The sequence below is a fragment of the Macrobrachium nipponense genome, chromosome 16 (assembly GCF_015104395.2).
Source record: "Macrobrachium nipponense isolate FS-2020 chromosome 16, ASM1510439v2, whole genome shotgun sequence".
Lineage (NCBI taxonomy): Eukaryota > Metazoa > Arthropoda > Malacostraca > Decapoda > Palaemonidae > Macrobrachium > Macrobrachium nipponense.
The window spans coordinates 1785014-1805815 of NC_087209.1; the positions used below are offsets into that span (position 1 = coordinate 1785014).

The 20802-nt window shown below is 47.5% G+C and overlaps 2 protein-coding genes across 7 annotated transcripts in view; both read left to right on the plus strand.

Annotated features, from left to right (window-relative positions):
* LOC135195513 (frataxin, mitochondrial-like) overlaps positions 1–18614 on the plus strand; it is a 46020-nt gene extending 27406 nt beyond the window's left edge. For both annotated transcript variants that reach the window (XM_064221747.1, XM_064221748.1), the window contains exon 4: positions 18213–18614. In XM_064221747.1, the coding sequence (XP_064077817.1) occupies positions 18213–18458 (246 nt within the window). In that variant the 3' untranslated portion in view covers positions 18459–18614. The remainder of the gene's footprint in view (positions 1–18212) is intronic.
* The window catches only part of LOC135195512 (uncharacterized protein KIAA0825 homolog), a 69765-nt gene continuing 67575 nt past the window's right edge, over positions 18613–20802 (plus strand). For 4 of the 5 annotated variants that reach the window (XM_064221742.1, XM_064221743.1, XM_064221744.1 and 1 more), the window contains exon 1: positions 18613–19214. In XM_064221742.1, coding sequence (XP_064077812.1) covers positions 18613–19214 — 602 coding nt within the window. The remainder of the gene's footprint in view (positions 19215–20802) is intronic. The other variant, XM_064221746.1, reaches the window with a different exon arrangement.

The window sequence follows — 20802 nt, forward strand, 5'->3', positions numbered from 1 at the left end:
ATTTTATGCCTAGGGTAGGACACATGAGTTTGTATTATTTTGTAATTTTGTTAAGTAAATCCCCTTTTGTTTATATTACATGCATCACTGTATTTACTGTAATTACCATTTTAAGTACTTTAAGATTACTAACGTTCTATTATTTTACTCTTTAGTATAAGTTAGTTTAAGTGCTTAGTTTGTATGCTGTAATTGATTTACTTATATTATATCCATCATTTTACGCTGTTTTTCATTGTCCCTTTTTTCCCATCTTGTCTGTTTCTCTGGTACTCTTTCATAGGCCGACACGAGCTGAGCCCAGAAAAGGGATTTTGACGAAGGAAAAATCTATTTCTGGGTGATTGGCTCGTGTCGCCCTATGAAACCCCCCCTTTTTATGGTTTGTTTCCCCCCCTTGCAGGACAAGATGTATTTAGTTGTTTTATTTAAGGATGTCCGCTAGGGGCGCTGCTGTCCGTGGCGTCCTCTAGTAGTAGTAGTAGAGGCTGCATCGCCCGTTGGTATCAGCTCTCTCTTGGGGGGATTCTGATAGGAAGTTCTAATTGGTGTTTGTCTCGTGGTAGTGTTCCACACTCGCCCCTATTATCATACCGACACTTCTTTTTAAGAGTGAGCGAGTCAGTTTTACTGACATTTTCTTAATTTTGTTTTTCTCTGGTAATTTTAGGCTAATTTTACCTAGAAAGAATGATATTAAGGATCTTTCATAGGGCGACACGAGCCAATCACCCAGAAATAGATTTTTCCTTCGTCAAAATCCCTTTTATAGTATGTGCTTTATATTTATTTATAGTCAAGATTAGCATAGTCTGATTTTAAAAACTTAGTCTTCATATTTTTAACTCTCAAAATAGAAATTAACCAAGCAGAGGATAATATATAAAGACAATTTAATATGAAAGTTCTGTCTTTACATATGTAAAAGGTACATACATAGTACCAACTTTGGTTTTTCTGTCAGTTGAAGGCTTTTAAAGAGTTACCATCAGCATCTCCCTCTTAACCCCTTCGCCACTGGCCTGCTACATTGCTGCTAATGCTTGCATACCGCATGAGACCCCCTGTCGACCGCGAGTATCAATCATTACTTGCTCCCACTAAATTTTATGTTATTCATATTTTTCCTTCATATTCTTATGTGAAAACATTGTGTGTATGGATATCAATGAATATTTTTTACCCCATTGTCAAAAAATTACAAAAAATATAGTAAGAATATCGGAAAAAATAGGAATATTTAGTAGAAAAAGTAATTGCAGAAGTAGGAACTGTTATAAAGTAGTAGAAATAGCAGTAAAGTAATAGAAATAAAGTAGCAGAAAAAGTAGTAAAGTAGTAGTAAAATAGTAGTAGTGGTAATAGCAGTACTAGTTTTCTTACTGAAACAGTTATTCCTAGGTTTCATACAGAAACAGCATATACATCAATGAATGTTTAGGCAGCTGGTAATAATAATAATAATAATAAAACAGTAATAATAGTAATAATAATAATAATGATAAAAAAAGCAACAGCATCTCGTGACCAATACGTATATACATATGGGGCAGTTTATTCACCCCCATTATCATCTGCAAGCTATAAAAAACACATCTCATCACAAGTAACAGGCCTCCATAGAAGTCCTTTTCACCTATACGCTTTCCTCTTGAATGAAAGTAAGTACTCTGCCCGAGCATTCATCCATTCACACAATTTGTCAATTACATCACCACAAAAAAGGAAAAAAAATGCATCACGTAAGCAGATGAAATCTGGTGTATAAGCAGGAATCCCATTGCCACCCTCCGTGAATCAGGGGGGGGTGGGTATGGGCGCAAGTCACAAGATGGATCAGTTATGAACTGCCAGCCTTCATCGACAAGAGGTTCAATGTCTTCCAAACACTCGTTGTCACTGTCAACCTCTAAAAAATTATCACTATAATCATCATCTGATAGATTTGGCAGGTACTCAGACCCTGACTCTGAAACACTATCATCTGACATGATACTGAAAAAAAAAAAACATAAAATAACTGCAATCAAAAGGGGAGAAAGATTTGGAATTCAAATCTACATGGTTTACGGACAAAATCGTAATCATCCTTCTCAGATAATAGCCTGAGGCGCACTGGTATATGTTGGCCAGTACCCCTCCTAATATCCCATATGAAAATGACGTCACGACGTCCATCGGACGCTCATTGGTTAGAATGAATTGTGGGTGGAGCTTCAGCACCTCTCTCGTACACAATACTGTGTCTGGAAACCATCCAAGCTAAAGAAAACGCTTTGCTTTTCGAGGAGGGATGAAAGACGTACACGCGTACGTCCCGGTCTTTTATTACTGTACCGTAAAAGACGTACATGTGTACGTCCCAGTGCTGAAGGGGTTAAGCAATGATTCAGGCCAAGTAAAATTAATTAATGTAAGATATCTTTGAATATAAAAGTAATCACTTGGTAAATTGTATAAGAGTTGCTTGTTGTGTGTTATATGGTAAATGATTATGGTTAGGCATACAGTGCTAACCCACTTTTTCACGTTTTGCTTTTCTGTGCTTCACTTTGTCACAGATTTTTGTGGAACATATTTTTCATGTTTGGCTGGAACTGTCACCAATTCGCAAATTTTTGTATGGGCTGTGTCTCTAAAATTATTACTATAATTCGCTTTTTTTGTACATGAACTTTCCTGTCAGATATATACTTAGCTTTAGTCTCTGACGTTCCCGACCGAATTTCAAATCTCGCGGCACACGCGACAGGTAGGTCAGGTGGTCTACCTTTTCCGCCGCTGGGAGGCGGGTGTATGAACCAATCCCGTTTTCTAATCAGATTTTCTCTGTCGCTGGGACTGGCAACAACTGTTGTGGGTTCCTCCTGATAGTCGATTTCGCTCTCGCTTGCCTGGGATCTTTTTGGACGGATTTTTTGGTGACGTACTGGATCTTTTTGGCTTGGCATACACTGTTTGTGGACTGTTTTGATTTTGCTCTGGATTTTTCTTTAAACATGTCTGATTTGGATTCTGTAGCTAAGACACCTGTTATGCTTAGGGTTTGTTCTGTAGATGTATGTAAGGTGAGGTTGCCGAAGGCTTCGGTGGACCCTCACACTGTTTGTATGAGGTGTAGGGGGAATGGGTGTTCTTTTATTAACCCATGTAAGGAATGTGAGGGATTGAATGAGGATGAGTGGAAGTCTCTTTCTTCCTACTTAAGGAAGTTGGAGAGAGATAGGGTACGCAAAGCTTCCTCTCGAAGCTCGAGTAGGTCTCGCGTTAGCGAGTTAGAATCTGATCCTAACCCTCGTGTAGAAGTAGAACCTCCTTGCCCTGTTTCAGCTCCTGCTCCCCGCGCCGAAGCCGAGGATACGTCTTCGGAGGCGGCTGCGCTGAAAGCTACAACTCGCAGCATGGAGCTCAAGATTCGCTCCTTGGAACAAGGTAAGAGTGGCAGTGATAGTGATCTGTGCAGTGTCCCCAGTGTTGTGGAGGGGGCGTCTGACCGGCTCCGTAGTGCTTCCAGGCCTAGACCTCTTCCAAACTCCCAGATCCAGTGGAGGAGGAAAGTCGACAGCCACAGGAAGGCTAGGGAGAGCCCCCACCGGTCAGGCGTCCCTTCGGCAGATCCTGATGTGCGTTCCCAGGCTGCCTCGGATCGTATCAAGCAGGACATACTTCGCCAATGCTTCTCCTCGTCTACTTCGCCCTCACCGAAGCGCGGCTGGAACTCCCCAGATGCTTCGCGCCCTTTGAAGAGAGCTTGGAAGGTGCCCTGCAGCTCTTTTGCTTCCAGCCCAGAAGTTTTTCCAGAGGAGCCTTCGCTAGACGTGAAGAGGCCCAGGAGATCTCGTGACTGCTCTTCTCCGCGCGCTCCTCGCTCTGCTTCTCTGGAAGAGGAACCTGTGAAGTCTCCTACTAGCATTCTCGCCAGGCTCCAAGCTCAGATTTTGGCCCTCGCTGACTCCTTGGCCAGTAGCTCTCGTAGAAGGAAGGACGTTTCTCTGCCAGTCAAGAGATCCAGACGCCCTTCTTCCGACGTACGCTCTCCTCTACGTAGGCTCTCTTCACCGGATGTTGCGGCTTCTTCCGAGCGAGGGGTGTCGTGCGAGAGGCTCCCCTCTCCTGGCTGCCTCTCCTCCTCGTCCAGGCGCCAGGCAGCTGGCGGCTGCTCTTTGGCTGACGACCGCTCTTCAACGGACAGGCTCTGTTCGCCTGGCAGACGCACTTCTCCTGTCAGGCACTCGTCCCCGAGTGTGCGCCATGCATTGGACAGGCGCTCTTTACAGGACAGACGCCGATCTTCTACTCCTTCCAGGCGCTCTTCTCCTCGCAGGCGCCAATCGCCTGATAGGCGCTCTTCGCCTGGCAGCCGCTCTCCTCTGGATAGGCGCCAAGAGCCTCGTAGGCGCCTCTCTCCTGTTAGGCGCTCGTCACCTGGGAGCCGCTCTCCTCTCGACAGGCGCCAAGAGCCTCGCAAGCACCTTACGCCTAGTAGGCGCTCTGCCCCTAGTAGCCGCTCTCCTTGTGACAGGCGCCATGATTCTCGCAGGCGCTACTCGCCCAGTAGGCGCTCTTCTCCTGGATACGGTTCGCCTCTTGGTAGGAGCCAAGAACCTCAAGGGCGCCCTCGTCTTGAGAGATGTTCTTCGGGTGAGAGGCACTCTCCCTCATACAAGTTATCTTCTGCTTCGAAGCGCAAGTCTTCCCACAGACATTCCATGCCTGATAGACACTCTTCGGTTTCAGCTTGTCGATCTCCTGTTGACTTTGCTTCCCCTGTAAGGCGACAAGCATCGCGTAGATGCCCTTCTCCTGACAAGACCGCCTCTTCATCAAAGGACCCTCCTCGTTCGCCGTTAGAAGAAGACCAGAAAGGCTCTGACGAAGATTCTAGCAAGACAGCAGCGGTTTCTTCATATAAGAAGCTTACGGAGTTCCTGCTCCAGGAATTCGGAGATTCCCTCAGTCCTGCCGTTCCTCCGTCTCCTCATTCATTGTTCTCGACATCCAAGACGACGAAAGGATCCTCCTGTGTCAGGATGAAACCCACTTTATCCATGAAGAAGGCACTTAGGAATTTTGGATCTTGGCTGCTCTCCAAAGAAGAAGCGGGGAAGACGATGTTTGCCTTCCCACCATCTAAATTGTCTGGGCGTACTGGATTTTGGTACGAAACAGGAGAGCCCTTGGGTCAGGGTCTCCCATCTTCGGCAGACTCAGACTTCTCGGCATTGGTGGATGCAACCAGGAGATCAGCCCTTAACTCTGCAAAGACTTCTTGGGCCATGAAGGAACTCAATCACATGCTGAAGGGGATGTTCAGAGTTCTAGGAGTTTTTAACTTCTTGGATTAGTCTCTGGGAGTCTTGGCTAAGAAGACGCAGACTCCAGATGCAATTTCTCCTGAAGACCTACACTGTGTACTATCCTGTATGGATAAGTCCGTAAGGGACGGAGCGAGCGAGATCGCATCTTTGTTCGGTGCAGGAGTAGTCAAGAAGAGAGCCGTGTACTGCTCCTTCTTGACTAAGTCGGTCTTGCACGCACAGAGGTCTTCACTTTTATTCTCTCAGCTCTCATCTCAGTTCTTCCCCAAGAAATTGGTGCAGGATATCTCGACCTCGCTTTCAGCCAAGGCTACTCAGGACCTGCTGGCACAGTCGACGAGGAAGCCTCGACCCTCTTTCCCCGTCAAGAGCAAAAAGGAGAAACCAGTGACGCAGGAACCCTTTCGAGGGGGTTCTTCCTCCAGACCCTCTTCTTTTAGGGGGCGACGGCCCGGCAGGAGAGGTAAGACCTTCTCAAGATCGGTTAAGACAACCAAGTAGCGGACAAGTCCTTCAGACGACGGTAGGCGCCAGACTCCTAAGGTTTGCAGATGTCTGGGCCCAGAGAGGTGCGGACACCTGGACCCTCTCTATCGTAAAAAGGGGTTACCTCATTCCTTTCGCCTCAAGACCTCCCTTAACGACCACTCCAAGGGAGTTGACGGCCAAGTACAAGGACCCCATCATGAAAAGCCGTCGTTCTAGCAGTAGATCAGATGCTAGAAAAGGAGGCAATAGAACTGGTGTCGGATCTTCAATCAGCAGGCTTTTACAACCGCCTTTTCCTAGTTCCGAAATCCTCAGGGGGATGGAGACCGGTTCTGGATGTAAGCGCCCTGAACTTCTTTGTGGAGAAAAAGAAGTTTGCGATGGAAACCACGTCATCGGTGTTGGCTGCTCTTCGTCCAGGGGACTGGATGGTGTCCCTGGACTTACAGGACGCTTACTTCCATGTGTCGATCCATCCTTCCTCGAGGAAGTTTCTCAGGTTCATGATGAGGGGAAAAGTGTATCAGTTCAGGGCCTTGTGCTTTGGCCTCTCGACGGCCCCTCAGGTTTTCACGGGAATCTTGAGGAATGTCGCTCAGTGGCTTCACTTGGAAGGGGTAAGGATATCCCTTTATCTGGACGATTGGCTTATAAGGGCCAACTCGAAGAAACGTTGTCTGGAGGACTTGCGGAAGACCTTGGATTTGACGAGTTCGCTGGGACTCTTAGTCAATTATCAGAAATCCCAACTCATCCCCAATCAAGAATGTATATATCTGGGGATTCAGATGGACTCTTGGAGTTTTCAGGCTTTTCCGTCCCCGGAAAGGATAGCCCGAGGCTTTGAGAAGGTTGCAGCCTTCTTAGGGAAAGATGTATGCACAACGAGGGAGTGGATGAGTCTGTTGGGGATTCGTTTCCCTAGGAAGGTTACATCTGAGACCTCTCCAGTTCTTTCTATCTCAGAACTGGAGTCGTCGTTCTCAGGATTTGACGTTCTCTCTCACTGTGATCCAGCAGATCAAGGAGAAACTTTTGTGGTGGGCAGATCCCACCAGATTTGTACAGGGTCTGTCTCTGCAATCCCTGAACCCCAGCCTAGTGTTGTTCTCCGACGCATCGGAGACAGGTTGAGGGCGACTCTGGGAACGTTGGAGGTGTCAGGCACCTGGGAGGGGGAGCAGGTGTCCTGGCACATCAACAGAAAGGAGCTGATGGCTGTTTGGCTAGCTTTGAAAGCCTTCGAGTCCCACGTCCGAGACTCCATCGTTCAGGTCAACTCGGACAACACCACAGCTCTGGCATACATCAGGAAACAGGGGGGGACACATTCCTTCTCCCTGTACGAGACAGCAAGAGACCTTCTGCTTTGGGCCGAAGGAAGGAGTGTCAGGCTCCTCACCAGATTCGTGCAGGGGGAAAGGAATGTAAGAGCAGACCTCCTCAGCAGAAAAGATCAGGTCCTTCCGACGGAGTGGACACTTCATCAGGATGTATGTCAGAGTCTGTGGAGGTTGTGGGGCAGGCCGCATCTAGACCTCTTTGCCACCTCAAAGAACGCAAGACTGGACCTGTATTGCTCTCCGATTTCGGATCCAAGGGCAATAGCGATCGATGCCCCCTTCTGCTAGATTGGAAGGTTCTGGACGTGTACGCTTTTCCTCCCTTCAAGATTCTGGGAGAGAGTTAAAGAAGTTCGCAGAGTCAGATTCAGCGAGGATGACTCTAATCGCTCCGTTCTGGCCTGCCCAAGAATGGTTCACAGAGGTACTGGAATGGTTAGTGGACCTTCCAAGATCGCTTCCACTAAGGAAGGATTTACTCAGACAACCCCACTTCGACAGGTATCACAAAAACCTCCCCGCTCTCAGTCTGACTGGCTTCAGACTGTCCAAAGTCTCGTCAGAGCGAAGGGATTTTCGTCTTCAACTGCAAAAGCAATTGCAAGAGCAAGGAGATCTTCCACCTTGCGAGTATACCAGTCGAAGTGGGATGTCTTCAGACGTTGGTGTAGGAGTAAGAAAGTTTCCTCTTCCAGTACCTCTGTGACCCAAATTGCTGACTTCTTCCTTTTCCTTAGGGAAGAATGTGGACTGGCGGTCTCGACCATTAAAGGATACCGCAGTAAGTTAGCGGCAGTGTTCAGACACAGAGGCCTGAACATTTCCGACGATAAAGACCTTCATGACCTGATTAGGCCTTTTGAAACTGCGAAGAAAGGGGCCGCAAGAACGCCCAATTGGAATCTTGATGTAGTTCTTCAATTTCTGAGCTCATCTAGGTTTGAACCTCCTCGATCAGCGTCATTCAGGGACCTTACCAAGAAGTCCCTTTTCCTTATGGCTTTGGCATCTGCCAAGAGGATGAGTGAGCTGCAAGTCATAGAAGGAAATGTGGGCTTCAAAGACCAGTCCATGGTTTGTTCTTTCCTTCCCTCATTCTTGGCAAAGAATGAGAATCCGTCGAATCCATGGCCCAGAAGTTTCGAGGTACAAGGATTGTCTTCGCTAGTAGGGGAAGAGCCTGAGAGGACTCTTTGCCCTGTAAGAATCATGAAATATTATCTAAGGAGGAAAGAACAACTTAAGGGCAATAAGGACGTCCTTTGGTGCTCTGTGAGAGACCCCAGTAGGCCCTTGTCGAAGAATGCTCTGGCATTCTTCTTGAGAAGTTTGATCAAGGAAGCTCATGTAGCATGCGTTGAAGACCAGTTTAAGCTTCTTAAGGTTAAGGCCCATGAAGTGAGGGCCATTGCCACTTCGCTAGCCTTCAACAAAAATATGTCAGTGCGAAACCTTCTGAAGGCTACTTATTGTAGATGCCAATCGGTCTTCGCAAACCACTATTTAAGGGACGTGAAGATAACGTATGACAAATGCTTCGCCTTAGGACCATACGTATCTGCGGATTCGGTGCTGGGGCAGGAAGCTGAAGCGTATCCTTGTTAGGTCACATATATTTTTTATCCCCTCTTGTTTTGTTTGTGTTTTTATGGTTGTGTGAAAGAGGATGCAGGTAGGCATCTCTTTCGTGTCGTAGTTCTAACACGAGTTAAATTGGTTAGGTGGTTGGATGGTTTTGGCTCCTTGCGGTAGTAGTGGACAGGTTCTGTCATGTAAGCGGGCGAAACCCCTTTGACAAGATCCTACTTGGATTCTATCATGTAAGTGGATCAGAAATCCCTTTGGTAGATCCGAAGAGTCTTTCAGCAACAGGTCACGCCCTCGCTGTAGCTCTTCAGGCAATGCAGACTCATAGACAGTATCCATGAAGTCTTCTGCCTAAACAGGTAAGAACCAAGGTTTTTATATCCTACAACTTCAGTTGTTTCCCTTTTCTATATTGTTTAGCTGTCTCTTACCCTTCACCAAGGGGTGCCAATCAGCTAAGTATATATCTGACAGGAAAGTTCATATACAAAAATGATATTGTTAAGATACAATAAAATTTTGTACATTCTTACCTGGCAGATATATACGATTAACTCTTTCATATCCGCTTAGTTTTGAGCACTGTGTCCCCAGATATCCGAGGTGTCTGGGAGCGCTCGACAGTGCAAAAAAATAATTATTTTGAACATTCAGCATAATTATAAATTTTATGCCAACAATGTTCATTTTGCTGTCCTTTTTTTTCTAAATGTTAGTATTTTATGGTGGAATAGTCAGAATAAGAGTCCCAGCCCTCTAAATACGAAAAAATGTAAGTTATTTAACAAAAAAACAAAAAAATTTTTACTTTTTTTTATATTTTCGTTTCTAACCCAACAACTATGAAAGTCAGGCGAATAAATTATTTTTTATGAGAAAGCCAATAAGATTCCCTGAATATCGACATATAAATCAATGGAAAACGAATAAGTCCAGCCAGTGAAAAAATTGATAGAAAAGAGGATAAGAAACAGAGTGCTCTGCCTGGCGCATAGCAAGAATTATCGCTAGAAATTTGTTTTTTCTTTGAAGAGCCCTATCTCGGTTATTTCTCATTTAAATTCCTTTGTAAATATACAAAAAAGTAGAGGAAACGTTGAAGAATAAAGGGAAGATAAAAAATGGCTTTGGTTACGGCAACAGTTTCATTTTGACGTTATAAATTGATCGAAACGAAAAAAAATTTTACCGTTGTCAACATTTATTGCTAGAATAAAAAGTTTTTGAAGAGCCCTGTCTCGGTTATTTTTCATAGAAATTACTTTGTAAATATACGAAAATGTAGAGGAAAAGTTGAAGAATAAAGGGAGAGTTAAGAAAAATGGCTTTGGGGTCACTGAGAGGGAAGTGTAGGTGCAATCAGCTGATTTCATTGTGAGAATTTTACTACGCCAGGGATTTGAGCATGCGCAGTACAGAAACTACTTTGCTGGCGTATTGATACCCGAGATACACGGTCCAAGGTATGATCTAGCCTATGGAAATCGCTACTTGTCCGAAAATAAAATAAAAATGTCCCTACCACACGTACGAAAAATTTCGGTAAAATTTACGTACCGCTACGTCAGTTGGATAGATAGGGGATAGAGTATTTGTTCCGACACGGCATACAAACCTTCGGTCCTTTTACAATAGGAAGGTACTAGCGGCAGCTGGATAGGTCGTAAGCTTTCGAACAAGGGGTTCGGTAGTTAACTGCTTGTCCGACAGGCGCGCGCGCGCGACTGGGAGGTAAACAAATCACTTTTGCTTTCGGCCTGCTGGCGTGTGGACGTGTATCATCGCTCTCTGCCCGCTTCATCGTCGTTTGCTTTCGCATGATTGTGTTTTTCTTTTTCTAATTATCTAGTGAAACTGAATTGTAAGTACAATCATTTCATTGAATTCTTTGTGAATTAAGGATCTTGGTTCACCACGCCCTCCGATTACCCGAGTGCCGGGACTGAAGGGCGTAAGTGCGGGAATTCATTTTCCCAGAAATGATCCTCGTATTGTGTATGCTCGGTGCCGAGGGCGGGAGCACTCGCTCCGAGCGTAGATTGGGTTGGAAATGTGTAGATGAAAATCGTAAGTAAGTGCTCTTTTCATTTATATTTTTTTTTGACCTGTATGCCCGTTGCCGAACGAATGCGCTCGGCACGGAAACTTATTTAGTATGGAAGTGGAATCGCAAGTACAGTATTCTTTTTCATTTTCATATATTATTTTGATTGTAGCAATACTCATTTTGGATCAGTTTCCGAGCTTACCCGGAAATTGATCCTTCCCCCTTTTATTTTGAATGAAGTGAAATCGCAAGTGCAGTTCTTTTTCATTTTCATTTTTTTTTTTGAGATTGCATTGTTTACTGGGATCAATGTTTCTGCTATTCCCGGGAATTGATCCTTCCCCTTTTTATTTGTATGAAGTGAAATCGCAAGCGCAGTAGTCTTTTCATTTTCATATATTTTTGATTGCATCAATTCATTATGGATCAAGGTTTCCAGAAACCTTGATCCATAAAGGTAAGGAATTGATCCTTTCACCCTTGCGCTCGGTACCTAGGGCGCAAATGCGCTCGATCCGAGCCCTTATTCATTGTGGAGTGAATCGTATGTAAGATGCATTTTCATTTTATACCTTATTATTGATTGCATCAATATTTATTTGGTTCAAGTTCCGCTCAGTCAGGGAATTGATCCTTATGCCCTTGCATTCGGGCCGATGGCACGATTGCTCGCGGGCTCTTATATTGTTGTTGGGTACATGGGTACTGTGCGGGGGTGGGGAACGAGAACCCCCCCCCCGCTCAGCTCCCACCAGAGTGGCCCTTCCCCTTGGGGGGGGGGAGGTTATCGGCGTTCTTTCTTCCTTCGCCCGATCCGGTCGAGGCGGGCGGTGGAGGGGCGCTCGGTGCCCGATGTACAATTGTATTAGGGGTCTTCCACTCGTTCGGAGAGGGCTCATCCCCCCGCGCGAGGGGACTTCCCCCCCCCCACTAATCGCTACTACTGTTATTTCCGCAGGTGCTACTGCCACGAGGGTGGACCTTGGTGAGGTATGGGCGTCCTTCCATTTGCAGGGCGTGCTAGTGTCCAGGGGCTGCGGTTCTATGTCTGGGCCTACTGCGGTCACCCATGGAGTGGTGACCACGCAACCAGGTGACGACGTCCCTCCTCACCTGGTGTACTCGCCTCACGTGGTAACAGTCTTGCCTACAGCCGCTGTAAGTGCCGTTCGCCGTACCGAGAGGGGGGCGTGCCGCCGCCGCTCGTGGTTGCCGCGCTGCAGCGACCACACTTCCGCTGCCCTAGAGCTCGCCCCTGGACCTGCCGCCAGTACCAGGATGTTGCTGGCTGCTGCTCCACTTCCTGTGTTTCCGGTGCTGCCTGCCTCGTACCTGCCGATTCTGGGCTGACTGTCCATGCAGTTGCTGCGCTGGCTGTCCCTGTCGTTGCTGCGCTGGCTGTCCCTGCCGTTGCTGCGCTGGCTGTCCCTACCGATGCTGTGCTGGCTGTGCCTGCTGTTCCTGAGATGCCCATACCTGCTGATGTCGTCCCTGTTCGTGGGGTTGGTACTACCCAGACTTTGGTCTGTCTGTACAGGTGCGTCCGGGCCCTGTGGCTTCGGCTACAGCAGCCCCGGCTCCGCCCTGGATAGCAGATCTTATGTCTGTCCTGAGGAAGCTGACGAGAAGAGGAGGAAGGTGTCGTCGTCGTCGTCTTCATCTTCTTCATCGTCGTCGGCTGCCGCCTCTTCCCCTTCGACTTCTAAGGCTTCACAGCCGAGGAAGAAGAAGGTTGCCTCCTCCCTCCTAAGAAGTCTCCCTCGGGAGCTTCTCGGGACCCGTCTCACCGGCGGTGGGACGGGAGGGTTCCTTCCGCTGGTCCTCCTGCTCCTTCGGGAGCGGGGCCCGTCTCTTCTTCCGCAAGGAAGACGACTACGGGGACCAGAGGGGTACCGGCTAACACCGGTACTTCCTCGCCTGGTGTCAGTGGTTCTGCCACTGCATCAGGGTCCGTCTCGGCCTCTCGTTCGCGGGAGGTACCGAGTGTACGGTCGCCTACAGCGGACCGTGCAGCCAGGAACCAGACCTCTGAGTCCGCTCAGCGTCAGGTTCACGGCACGGGGCGGAAGACTGGTGACAGCCGCTTATGCGACTCTCACCAGACCAGCTCTCACTCTCGCGGCGAACAGCTGGGCTACCCCGGGGACGTGACGGTCCACGACCGACCACGGGTGAGGCTGGGAAGAGGTCCTCCCGTTCGCCGGTGCCAGCCACGGCTGGAACCAGCGACGTGACGTGCCGTGAGGACAGCACCGGTTCTCACTGTGACAGTGGAGCCTGAGGTCGCCTGACCGTCGCTCTCAACAGAAAGCGAACAAAAAGGGTACGGCAACCAGCCCACCAGCTCTTCTGATACTCGAGATCGGGGCCGCTGTGCTCAGTCCAGCCGTTCTCCACAGGAGACGGTTCGACCAGGCCTGCAGCTCGATCGCCACCGCGGGTTGACGATCGCCTGCAGCCCTCAAAGCCTGCTGGCTGGGTGCTGCCAGCGAGCAATGAGGGAGCGTCAGGTCTGCCTCTCCCGTACCTTCAACCTCCTCGGGTTACACCGGGAGGAGCGAGGTATTGAGGAGTGATCGTGAGGGGTGCGCCCCTCATGATCCCACCACAACGCCCTACGTGCCAGGCACGGTTCTGGGACCGGCCAGGACGTATGCGCAAGTGGATGGGGAAGACCGAGAGGGCTGTCGCTGTTCCCCCTTCTTAGGAGGAAGGTTTCTCGGAAATGCTCTTTGTTCGAAGGGCTTAACGGTCCCACTCTGCAAGATGCTGTGACTTCCGAGATCCAGAGGGACTTTGTCGAGGTTACGGCGCTGATTCGTCAGCACAATGATCTCGGGAAGGATCACCGCTCCCACCAGCAGAGCCACGTCTCGGCTCGAGTCGTTTTGGGGCCCGAGAGGGAACCCAAATCGACGGTGGGTCTGCCGCGATCACCTCCCTCTAAACTGCGGACAGAGGCGTTTTCTACGTGTCTTCGGACACCGTATTTAAATACCCCTTCGGTCCTCCTGAGGTTTCGACCTCGACGAGGACTGGAATGAGTCGGAGCGGTATCGGCTCTCTCCTGTCAGGTGTCGATTAGCCCCACCCAGACGACGTTCACAGTGGAAGGACGGCGTTCCCCCTCACCTGCTGCCGGAAGTGGGGGGTGCCTGGCCAGCCATTGGGCAACTTGGCAGCGCCACGGCGCCGAGACCTGGATTGTAGATGTCCTTCGGGAGGGAGATCTATTAACCTTCGAATCTCGGTCACCCCTCACCTCCAACCCGGTCCAACAGCAGGCCGTACCGTTCCAGGGGCATCGAAGGACGTAGCATTGAGACAGGAGATCAAGACCATGCTGAGCAAGAGAGCTGTAGAAATCGGCACGGATCAGTCACCGGGCTTTTACAGCCGACTCTTCCTGGTGGAAAGTCTACGAGAGGCTGGCGCCCGGTGATAGATCTCTCTCCCCTGAACGGTTGGTTCGCCAGACCCGGTTCACGATGGAGACGGCACGCGCAGTGCTCGACTCTATCAGGGAGAACGATTACATGCTTTCAGTGGACTTGAAGGATGCGTATTTACAAATACCCATTCATCAGTCCTCCAGAAGTACCTCCGCTTCATCCTCGACGGGACGGTGTACCAGCTCAGGCCACGTTGCTTCGGTCTCTCAACCGCCCCACAGGTGTTCACGCGAGTGTTCACTCTGGTGTCTGCTTGGGCCCATTCGCACGGGATACGTCTGATGGGGTATCTCGACGATTGGTTAGTCCTGGCGAGCTACCGCTCGCAGTTGCTACAGGACAGGGATCGACTGCTCGAGTTCTGTCGCGATCTGGGGATCGTTCTGAACTTCGAAAAGTCCGATCTCGAGCACAAGCAGAGGATGAAGTACCTGGGTATGCGGATCGACACGGTAGCAGGGCGAGTCTTCCCCGCAGACTCGCGGATCAGCAGATTCAGGGAGGCAGCCAACCAGTTCCTGTCCCGGCAGGAACAGGTAGCTCAGCGATGGCAAGTCGTGATCGGACACCTGTCGTCACTCGGGAAGCCAGTCCCTAACGGGCGTCTTCACCTGCGGTCTCTTCAGGGAGACTGAAGGAGAGTTGGTCACAGGCGACGGATCCCCAAGCTTTCCATTGTCACGGACACAGGAGGTGAGGCAGGACCTAAGCCGGGTGACTGGACGACAGGAACCCCTTAAGAGGAGTGCTCTGCGCACTCTCCCCCCGGGACATGCAGCTGCTCTCAGACGCATCGACCGAGGGATGGGGCGCACACCTGGAAGAGTTGCGGACTTCAGGAGTGTGGTACGAGAACGACAAGCACCTTCACATCAATGTACTGAAACTCAAGGCAGCGTTCCTCGCTCTCCAAGAGTTCCAGGACCGCTTGATGGGACACTCAGTGGTGTTGATGTACGTCAACACCACGGTGGTGGCTTACGTCAACAAACAGGGGGGGCCTAGTGTCTCTCCCGTTGTATCAGTTGACTCGGCAGGTGCACGAGTGGGCCGAGGCGCACTCAATAGAGCTGTCGGCACGCTACATTCCAGGGAAGGAATGTAGTAGCAGACACGCTCAGCCGTCGGGATCAGGTGATAAGGGACCGAATGGTCTCTACACCAGGACGTGGCGGAAAGGCTCTTCGACCTGTGGCGGCGACCAGTCGAGGATCTGTTCGCCATCCGGCACAACAGGAAGCTCCAGGTGTTCTTCTCGGCCGTGCCGGATCCATGGGCAGCTGCAGAGGACGCTCTTCAACACCCGTGGGACGACCTCTTCGCCTATGCCTTTCCCCCGTTCAGCCTGATTCACAAGGTGATCAGTCGAGCACTGGTCATCCCGAATCTCAGGATGATCCTGATGGCTCCCAAATGGCCACAGGCCATTTGGTATCCGGACCTGCTGGCTCTTCTCGCAAGAGAACCGAGAGAATTCCCCATTGGCACAACCTTCTCGCCCAGCCACACGTCGAGCGGTACCACCGAACAGTCCAGTCCCTACGTCTTCACGGCTGGCTGTTATCCACCATCTCTTGCGAACGAGAAGCTTTTTTCGTAGCGCAGCAACAGAGATGGCTGGAAACGTCCGTCAGTCCTCTGCAGCTGTGTACCAGGGGAAGTCGGCCGTCTTCTGTGGTTGGTGTCGTAGACGGGGCCTATCTCCTCTCAGAGCCACTCTTCAGCAGGTAGCGGTTTTCCTCGTTTTTCTTCGCCGAGGAAGCTCCTCTAAGTTCCCACAGTCAAAGGATACAGAGCCGCCTTGACGCTCGTCCTGAAACTGACGGGATTGGACATCTCGAACTCGTTCGAGATCTCCTTGCTTAAGAGCAGCCTCCAAAGGTCTTGCCAAACCAGGGAACTCACAAGACCCTCTTCTTGCTGGACCTGGCATCGGCGAAGAGAGTACGGGAACTTCATGCAGATAATGATGTGGATGAGATGCTGCTTTGTTCCTTGGAGGACGCTACGGCGCTATCTGAAGAGAACTCGACACCTCGGGCCTGAGTGTCGACGCCTCTTCGTTAGCAACGGGGTCACCAAGAAAGAAGTATCAAGAACACTCTTTCGTCCTGGCTGCGTGAGGTCTTCAGGAGGGCGTATGAGGCTGATGGTAGTGACGACATCCGTACGTCCCGTCCGAGAGCTCACGAAGTCAGAAGTATTGGCCCCTCGTTGGCGTTTCGTAAGAACTTCTCCGTGGCGCAGGTATGGAAGGCAGTGGTCTGGTACAACCAGACTACCGGCACCTTCCTTATACCTCTTGGATATTGCCCATAGGTCCTTGGATCGGTTTCCTTAGGACCCGTGGTGGCTGCTCAACACGTCGTCTAGCTAACCCAGACCCTAGCAGGCTGAACAGCATCGAGTCCTGGTGTGACTGTATGAATAGATAGTGAATGAGAAAGTGACTGGCTTCTCTTTCTATCTTTTTCTACCCCTCTACCTGTGGGTAGAGGGATACGGTCATTACCCTGCTGGATAAGGACGAGATGCCGGTGAGCTATATGACAGAGCCCCATCCTATCCCTTTCACTAGGGATAGGAGCAGAATATCCACCACTTCCTTCTACAAGGGGGGGAAGTGGAGGCCTACAAGAGTCAAAACCATGACTTTATCTTTGCTCCTGTACAGGAACAAGTTCTTACATTGCTGGTACGAAGAGATACGCTTGCCTCTCTCTTAGTACTCGGTCCAGAGGTCTGACCATTGATCCTGCGGTGCACACCCCGATCAATCGGACAGAGGCTTGGATCCCTCCCTCGCTCTTACGACCAGGGAGGCTTCCAAGGTTGGGCGAACACCAGTCTGTTCACAAAAGACTCAGATTCCACCCACCAAGAAGTGAGTCTTCCTATTGTAAAAGGACCGAAGGTTTGTATGCCGTGTCGGAACAAATGACAATTTGTCCAAAATTGCATTTTTCCTAACTATACAAACCTGAGGTCCTTTTACACATAGCCCCACCTCATGCCACCCCTCACTCTGCAGTTTTTGCTTGGGCCAAAAGCAAAAGTGATTTGTTTACCTCCCAGTCGCGCGCGCGCGCCTGTCGGACAAGCAGTTAACTACCGAACCCCTTGTTCGAAAGCTTACGACCTATCCAGCTGCCGCTAGTACCTTCCTATTGTAAAAGGACCTCAGGTTTGTATAGTTAGGAAAAATGCAATTTTGGACAAATTGTCATTTTTACGTACTATTACGTCAGTTGGACATGAAAGGGTTAATGGCCCGCCCAGCCTCCCCTCAGGAGACAGGTGGAAGAGAAAATCTCATTAGAAAACGGGATTGGTTCATACACCCGCCTCCCAGCGGCAGGAAAGGTAGACCACCTGACCTACCTGTCGCGTGTGCCACGAGATTTGAAATTCTGTCGGGAACGTCGGAGACTACTAAAGCTAAGTATATATCTGCCAGGTAAGTATGTACAAAACTTTATTTTATCTTAACAATATCATTTTTTGTATTAAATTATGCAGTGAACTATTAAAATAGTCAGGCATAAGAGTTGTAGTTTAAGGGGTACATGGTAGTAGTACGTATTTGGCAGTTATGAGTGTTTTTAGAGGGGTTTGTTATAAAAGCAGTATATAATTTAGAAAGACTGCCATTTGGCTATGCTATAGTTTTTTTTTTTTTTTTTTTTTTTGTCTTAATCTTTTTGTTTAAGAAGTTTTTGATGATACCCAGTACATTTTATGAAATTGGTGTAGTATTTTATTTAGGTCATCAATCGATACCTTAAAGTTTTAATTGCACAGTATCAAAAACCTATCAGTAGCAGTTGAATGAAATGGAACATGAGAAAAAAATAATGTTGGAAAAATTAGCACAATTTACAGGTAACCAAAACTTTGTCAGTGTTTGTAGATTGCATTGATTTCAGTAAAAAGAGAGAAAGAGTTACTTAATTCTGTATTCTTTTCTTTTTTACAGTCTGGTGTTTTAACCCTGAACCTTGGTGAAGTTGGTACATACGTAATTAACAAGCAGTCTCCTAATAAACAGATATGGTTTTCTTCTCCATTTAGTGGCCCAAAAAGATATGATTATATTGATGGTGTATGGATCTATAAGCATGATGGCATTTCCTTGCATGATTGTCTGAGTGATGAGTTATCAGAAGTGTTTAAAAGAAAAATAGATTTGTCTCTTCTATCGTATGGGAGTAGAGAGAACTAATTATTGACCATTTTTGTCATTGTTAGACTTGGAAGTGGTGATAGGGTTTACAACTTTTAACAATAGGGGTGTGATTCTCTAGGACCACAAGAAGTGTAAATAGGTTTTATTTTTATTTTTATTTTTTTTTACTGTACATAAATTCTACTTTGAAATGGCGGGTGGTGATGTTAGTAAGTTAGTTGGAGCCGTTAAGGATGCTCTTCATGGTGAATGGGCTGAATTCAAGAAATCTGGCCTGATTAAAGACAAGCCTGTATGTTTATATGCAATCGGGGGACAGAGAGATACCCCAGTCTCCTCTTTGGCAAGTGTTAGCAAGGGTGTGTGTGAGTGGGAAGAATGTCTCAAACAAACTGTTGATCCAAAAGTCGATAAGACAAGGGGTGTGCTACCTAGTGAAGTGATGGTTGGAGCTGAGGGACAGATTTCACTCTACCCAATTCGCCGTCATGTTCCTGTGGAAGTACCAGCTTCTACCCCAGGGAGCACAATATCCTCCGCTTCAAGAGCTAAAGATGTCAAAACTCCACCGGCTGTGACGGTGGTCAGAGGCAAAGTCCTGTCACCTAAAGCCCTCCTAATGAATGCTTTTGAACAGTCTTCAAACTACATGTTAGATCACGTGAAACGGGTGAGTGAAAATGCCTTCATCGCTGGGAACAACAAAATATTGTTCATGTGTCTTGCTTCTGCAGCTATTGTGAGAAGTCGTCTTAATGTTTACAAGGATATTCTCAAACAACCAACGTCCAAGTAAGTACTGTACCATATTGCATTTTCTGTAATATTTATTCTTATAATAAAGTAGCACAGCCATCTATTGTAATTGTAAATGCAAAAGTATTACATACTGTCATAAGATTTACTAAAGTTTATTTGCAAATGTTTTTTCCATAGTCCACTGCAGGGATAATAAAATCCGTTGCTGTAGTGCTTGCAATTTTGCAAGACAGGTTAAATTGTGTAAGGACTGGTAGTTCAGCAGTTTCATGATTATAGTTTTTGCTCTCATCTTACAGTGCCAACTCCAGATGTTAAATGCTTCTCATGTTTCAATTTATGAGATCATGTTATTTAGTTATGCATCATTATGTCAAATTTTTCTTAAAGATTTGTGGCTATATTGACTTACAGTAACAACTTTTGCATATTTATTTTTTAGGTACTACATGGTATATCAGGTCTTTTTAAGGTCTTAGAAAAGAATATGGAAGGAGGAGGACAAACGATTCTTCCACCGTGTATTACAAATAATGCTGCTAAACAAATACTATTACCTGTTATTTATTTTGTTAGTTTTTCTTTGACTTAGCACTGAATTGCAGTGTGCCTTGTTTGACAATTGTTTGGGAGTTTCAAGACTCTAGGGAATGGTATACAGTAGTACCTCGTACTTCGAACTTAATCCGTTCCAGAAGGCTGTTCGAAGTACAATTTGTTCGAAATATGAAACAAATATTCCCATAAGAAATTAAGGGAATCAGGATCATTCGTTCCAGCCAAACCAAAAAGTCCCCCTTTTAACATTTTTTCTATCATTAATGTGTTCGAAAGTCAAATTAAGAGTGTAAAGTAATGAAACAGTACATTATATGAAGTAAAATTTTCTGAATTTTATTTTTCTTATGTACGATTTACATCCTGTTTGGTAAAAATGGCGCCAACTGGCTGGGGGATGGAGTGAGGAGAGATGGGAACCCTTTGAGCAAACCGAATTGGTTGCAGTATGCAAAGGTTGATAACTAAATCAATTTTATTCACATATTAGGTACAAAGATAATCAAAAGAATCGATAGTGTGTGTGTGTCCGATTGTATGTCTGAGAGAGAGTAATCAGCGTGTTTACACTTGAATCTTAAGTGCACACAGATTAATTATGCTGCAATACATCAACTTACTGTTTGACAAACGGCAGACTTTTAAAACAAACATGAGGATTTTGCAAATGAATAAGTAATAAGTCAAGAAAGCAAGAAAAGGAAAGAAGAGTTAAAAGGGATTTTGACGAAGGAAAAATCTATTTCTGGGCAATGACCTGTGTAGCCCCGTGAAATGGTTCCTTTGATACTATTTCCAAGGTATAAATATTGCTATTCATCCCAGAGAAAAAGAAAAACAATATAATGCCAAGATAAATGGCTCGCTCACCTTTAATAAAGGTGTCGGTATAGATAAAGGGCGAGTGGAAACCACTACCAGAGGTCCCTTGCCATTTAGCTTCTTCCTTCAACAAAAACCCCAACTACGGAGGAGCCAAACTACAGCCCTCGCTACCCTCTACTACTACCGTGAGCGCCTCCGACGCCTGTGACGTCATTCCTGAAGATAGCATCCAAGCTTG